The 6,500-nt window shown below is 46.3% G+C and overlaps 1 protein-coding gene across 1 annotated transcript in view; it reads right to left on the reverse strand.

Moving 5' to 3' along the window:
• The window catches only part of MAPK8IP2 (mitogen-activated protein kinase 8 interacting protein 2), an 11,105-nt gene extending 10,584 nt beyond the window's left edge, over nt 1-521 (reverse strand). Inside the window, exon 1 of the mRNA XM_025051036.1 lies at nt 484-521. Within this exon, the coding sequence (XP_024906804.1) occupies nt 484-521 (38 nt within the window). The remainder of the gene's footprint in view (nt 1-483) is intronic.
• Nucleotides 522-6,500: the final 5,979 nt, after the last annotated feature.

A 6,500-nucleotide genomic window follows, 5' to 3' on the forward strand; every position in this document is an offset into this window, starting at 1 on the left:
GGAGGGGCAGGCTAGAGGGGCTGGAGCTTCAACAGGGGTACAGTGAAGTTGTCCTTTTTCCTTTGATGGAATTTATGTGCCCTGACCTTTCTTTGTAAATTATCTCTGCGGAGAATTATTTCTGAGGGAAGGGTGGGGCACTGGAGTGACTAGTGACTGGAAACCACGGGGCAGAAGGAGCTGGGGCACGTTGGCAAGAGCAGCAGCATTCCCTGGGTGGCAACCCTTCCAGCCCGGAGAGAAGGCCTATGGCCAGGAGCAGGTCATTCCCTGTTTTGTGCCCCAACCACAACCCATATTTTATCTCAACTATAGTGGTTTCTAAGAATGGCATTCAGTTTATGTTTCCCTCCCTGGTAACTGAGAGCCGCAGGAGAGCAGAGATACCATCTTCTCCATCTTTGAACCTTGAGCTCCAACCACATTGCCTGGCACAAAGCAGATGCTTGGCAAACATGTGGATGAATGAATGAGAGGGCTTACGGGGTCTCCCAGGTCTGGAGCATTAAGTCCTTGTCCATTTTAAGAGCACCGTGGTTGGCTGGGTTAAACCCCCTGAAAGTGAAAGTGGAATGCTGAGCCGTCCTTGGATTTCTGCATTAAACTCTAAGTGATCAGAGTGAATTTACAAAAATAAACCGTTGAATTTCATTAGCTGATATTTTGTTGGGACTTTTGAATACATTCTTGTAAGGGAAATTGACATGTAAGTTGTTAATTTTCTTGAGCTATTCTTATCATGTTATAGCCTCATGTTTGAACTTCTTTAAAACATAGTCACTGCATAAATTTAAAAGAAGCAATGTGTTACAGAGTTTAAAACATACGTGTAAGTAAAACAACAACAGTACAAAGGATGGGAGAGGTAAGTGGAAATCTACGATTATAAGGTTCCTATACGTGATAGGACAATATTATTTGAGGGTAGACTATGATAAGCTAAAAATTCACACTACGAACCCTAAAGAAAACACTTTAAATATCACGAAGAGATAGCTAATTAGCTAAGAGTAAATGGAAAGGGGAAATGGAACACAGGTAAAGATGGGACAAATATAAAACGAATAGTGAGGTGGTCGATTTAAACCCAACGACATCAATAATTACATTAGATGGAAGGGTTCTAAACATTTAAACCAAAAGCCATACTGCATAAAAAGGTAAGACCCAACTGCAGGCTGTCTGGAGAAATAAATTTAATACAGAAACAAAGACAGGCTGAAAATAAAAGGCTGGAAGGGAAGATAGGGATCAGTGACTAGGAAACGAAGAGCAGAAACCAGTGAAATAGAAAACGTACAAATAATTGAGGAAAATCAATAACTCCAAAGCTGGTTCTTTGAAAAAGTTAGTAAAATTGATAAACCTCTAGTTAGACTAATCAAGAAAAAAAGGGGAGGGAGGAAACATAAATTAAGAATGAAATCAGGAATATTGCTAGATTCAACAGCTACTAAAAGAGTAAGAAAAAGTATTATGAGCAAGCTTTGCCAAGAAGTTTTACAAATTAGGTTAAATAAACAAATTCCTTGAAAGACCCAAATTACCAAAGCTGGAACCAGAAGAAAGAGAAAAATCTGAATGGCCCTGTAGGTACTGAGGAAATTGAATTTCCAATTAAAAACCTTCCCACAAAGAAAACAAAACTCCAGACCCAGATTGTTTTACTGATGAATTCTAACAAATGTTTAAGGAAGAGAGTGTACCAATGCTACTCAAACCATTTCAGAAAGCAGGAGGCAGGGACTCGTCCCTGAACTCATGTTCTGGATCCAGAATTAGTAATTGTGGTAATTTGGGGAAAAACTGTATTGCCGAAGAAACTGCAACCCTAGTTTGCCCAAACCCGTGGCCTTTTGACTCCGAAAGTCTCCCCACAAAAGCCAGCGGGCATTCAATCCCACAGAGAGAGCTGCTGGGCCTCCAGGAAGAGCGCCTTCCACTGGCCTCCTCAGCGGGGACATGAGGCGTGACAGACAACATCCCCGGAGACAGAGCCAGGAGCTGTCAAAACAAGGAACTTCCTGGCCTGCCAGAGAAGGGATCTTCACTGTTCTCGCTTGACCACGGGCCGGGAGGAGACTGCTCCGCGTCCCTGAGCCGCCTCTTCTGGGTGGGGGGTTTTACTGTCTTGATCCTCTTCTTACTCTCCTATTGTAGGTTTGGGACAACAAACATTTTCCGTCTACAAGTCACTGAACATACAAACTGTTGTACACGGACTATGTTAGGGGATGAGAAACATCTTTTCATGTTTACATTGCAGGACCACGAGGACGGACCTTTTGGAACAGATGGCATGTAGCTCAGAGAACCTAAACTGGAAGCTGAATGCAACGTTCACAACGGTCCTTTTGAGGATAAGGGGCGTGCGCTCCATATGCAGGATAGAGGGTGCATGGAGGTACGGACTGTCAAGGCAGTGGACGAGGCCGGAAACTGCTCTTGTCTCCCAGTATCTATTCTCCTGTTCCCCCATCATTTTAGAAACCCTGATTTTAATCGGCCAGTTAGCCCTCTACAGTAAACACATTCGTTCATCTCTCCTGCAGCTGGTAGCACGTGCCAGCTCCCGGTACATCCTCCCCTTACAAGACTGCTGGCACAGGCACTGGATAGTCTTTTTCAGCCGGTCCTTACCCTTGCTGGCGAAAACCTGGAAGCCCTTGTCGGAGCAGTCATCTGGGATGCTGAGGTAGCCCTAGGACACAGAGACAGAAAAAGATAAAGGAAATCTGGACCCATAAGGACGTCATGTAATACAGCCACCGTTCGGTCGCGAGACTGGCTACCTCTAAACCTTTACACGAGGTAAATAGTCTTATCTCGTGCAAACTGCATCAGACGGCACAGGTGGCGCACTGGGCAATTTCAGTGAGCTCACTTAGTGCATTCCCTGTGTTCAACCACACGCAGCATCACTAAAATTTCCCTTTTAAATAAGTCACTGTTATTATGGCTCTTTGTGATTCATGGCCAAAGATTATCCTAAATGCTACAGAGAATAGAGAGGAATAACCAAAATAAGGTCTGTGGATTCCTGGAGTCTCCAAAGGTCAGCGAGGTCAAAATTATTTGTATAGTACGAAGATGCTATTTGTTCTCCATTGCGTGTCGATGGGCGAAAGCAGTGTGGGCCAAACTGCAGGTTCCATGGCGCAAATCGAGGCTGTGGCACCAAACTAACAGTCATGTCGATTCCTTACTGCCTGGGGGAGGAAGCAGCTTCATTTAAGGATAAAATACTTTTTATTTAAGAAAAAATGAAAATTATTAATTTTATTAAGTTCAATGCTTAATACTTAATATTCAGGGTGATGACATAAAGCACTGCAGACCAAAATACAATAGGTGTCACAACTAATTACACAATTGTTTAAGTTGGCAGCTGAACTAGCCACTTTTTTTCATGAAACACTATTTTTACTTGAAAGAAAATTGACAAACTATGGTTATTCTGACCAGGGTATTTGGCAGAAAATTTCGTTACTTCAAAGAAAACAGCTAATAGTATTTGTTGCTGATAACATTTAAGCTTTGAAGCAAAAATCAGAATTTTGGAAAACCGGAGCTCGGCGCTGTGAGCTTAAAAGTTTCCCAGTATTTAAATATGTTTCTGATGAGGTTGCCGGTGATATAATCAAGTGTGATTTTTTTGATATTATATAATAAAGTGTATCAAAATTCAGAAGATCTACATCACTCAGTGAACCAATATTTTCCGAGTGACTGATGAATGCATAACATTTCAGAATTTTTCACGAGCAGAAGACCCCTTCGCCATGTAAGGGACATCAATGGATTTTAATATAACAAGACACAGAGGGTCCTTGATATGGTTTCAGATTCTAAATTGCAACTAATTGGTAAGAAACTACTTCTTGTCCAGTCTTGGAGGAGTGTCAGCGAAGATCCACAATTATCTGAAAAAACTATTGAAATGTTTCCAACTACAAATATATGTGAGGCTGGATTTTCTTCATATATATCAACCGAAACAACATACTGCAAGAGACTGAGTGCAGCAGTAGGTATGGAGGACCAGCTACCTTCATCTAAGTCAGACATTAAAGAAACCCGCTAAAAAATGTAAAGACAATGCCACTATTCTCATGAAGTTTTTATTTTATGAAATAGTTATTGTTATAAAACATAAGTTATGTCAACGTGTAAAAATGGTCCCTAAAAGATATCAGGTCCTGATACCTGCACCCTAGAAACGTGACCCTATTTGGAAAAAGGCTCTTTGTAGAAGTGATTAAGTAAAGGATTCTGTGATGAGATCATCCTGGATTTTCCAGGTTGACCCTAAATGTTGACCATGGAGGCAGAGACGGGAGGGAGGCAGCACATGCTAAGGAATGGCTGCAGCCACTAGAAGCTGGAAGAGGCAGGAAAAAGTCCCCTCGAGCCTCAAAGGGAGGGCAGCCATGTTGACACCCTGACTTCAGCCTAGTGATACTGATCTCAGACTCCTGGCTCCAGAACCGTGAGCGAATCAATGTCTGCTGGTTTAAGTCACCAAGGCGTGGCCCTTGTCACAGTGGCAGTAGGAAGCTAACAGTGACCCAAGACTTCGACCTAACCCGGTTGTCATTCAGTCACAGCATACAGATGCTGACTGAAGTCATGGGCACAAATGAGGCCACTCAGGGTTCACAACCCTCACACACCCAACACTTACCAAATGCTGACACCCCTTCGCTGTCCCAAAAAGAAATTCACCACATAATCTACCTCACCCTCCTCTAAATTAACACAATGAGCTAATGGAGGGAAACACGGAGAAGACTGGCAGCCAGGCCACAAACACAATTCCACTCCAGCAGCCCCACTTCGACAGCGCAAGCCACCAACGCCAAGGACAGAAGCTGGCTCACAGCCACCCACACACTTTGTTCAGGACCCCCTCTGCAGTGCGTGTCAACATGAGGTCTCGGTGGATCACACTGTGACATAGCAGGAGAGTTAAAACAGTCTTGAAGCAAGACAATGAATGTTTGGCTGTCCTTCCCATGTAAATGCGAACTGATTTTGGAAATTTACCCTTGAAAAGCGTGTTCACCACATCAATAATTGCATGATCAAGTGCCAGACACGCATTAACCGGTTTCAGCAAAGATGTCTCATCTGACCTGGCTGTTGTGACCGGGAATACTCCTTGGCTGTTTGGTGGTCAGCCATCATTTACTTGACTCCATCTGGATTCTGCAGGGTTCATTCAGGTGAACTGAAGTGGATGTCCTGGGGACCTTCTCTCTCACTGCCATGATTCTTCTTTCATAGGCCACCGACCCCTGTGCAGACTTTGCCCACAGCGAGCTGTCATCACCCCAAGTGTGCACTGGGGCCACAGAAGTAAGTGCAGGGCTTTCTCACCTGACTGAGCCCTCACTCTAACCAGTGGCTCATGATGCTTCAGGTACCCGGCACAGCGTTTACTCAGACCCTGTACCTAACAGCCCCTGAATGGTCTGGATAGTTCCCTTTCCAAAGTATATCAGTTACTTTGATAAGCAGCTCTAGGTCCCTTTGGGAAAGTGTTGGAAGAATATTTTTGGAGATATTTACGGGGACATGGTAGGGTCCTTCCTCCAAGGGACCAAGCCTCCCTTTCAACCAGTGAGCTGTGGGTCTCAGCACTGGCTCAGATTTAAAGACACAAGGGTCAGGGCCCCACCATGAGAGCCGATGGTTGCCTTCCGGTCACCAATTCTTGACTTCTTTCCGGTTATTCAGATCAAAGACTACCACGGTCCTTAGGCACTGCCACAAGCACATGTAGGTCAGGTCATCTTGGTTGCCACTTCAGCCTGGGACAGCAGCAGAAATGCAGGAGGCATTCCTTAAGGTGGGACCCAACCACGTGCGGAGGTGGGCCAAGGACAGTGATGCTGCCCCAGGTGTCTGCTCCAAGGTGCGAGCCCTTCCTCCCGGGTTGGGTGTTGCAGTGGTTCCGGGTCTGGAGACAGGATGGTGGTGGAGCGGAGAACGGAGACGTCAGTTTCAAGCAGGGCGACAACAGCCTCCTCTCAGAGGTGCACGCCAACTGACAGGGAGTCTCTGCTGCGATTAGGAATTCAAAATACTTAGCGTCACTGGAATTATGGAATTATCCCAAAGGTCCCAATCTTTCATTCACAGTAGGTGTTGATTCGGCACCTACTAAGTGCCGCACGCTCGCCACCTCCCTCAGGTGCGACCCACGCGCCGTGACTCTCTTCCTTGCCGACTGCCCCAGTGAGGGGCTCCCGCCCTGGTGAAGGCCCATCTTCGCGGACCGGCGCCCTCCCCGGGACACCCGCCCCCGAGCACTCTGGCCACCCGGATCCCGCGGAGCCGCCAGCTTGCGCGCGCCCGGGACGCGCCCCCGCCCACGTGACGCCCGCGCCGCCCAGCCGCTCACGGCGCTTCTGATTGGCCCACGTCGTTCCCTCCTCCCGGTCCGGCCCCGCCCAGAGGGCACGGCGCAGACGCGCTGGCGTTGGCCTCCCTGGGTC

Source organism: Pteropus alecto, unplaced genomic scaffold (assembly GCF_000325575.1).
Source record: "Pteropus alecto unplaced genomic scaffold, ASM32557v1 scaffold118, whole genome shotgun sequence".
Taxonomy (NCBI): Eukaryota; Metazoa; Chordata; class Mammalia; order Chiroptera; family Pteropodidae; genus Pteropus; species Pteropus alecto.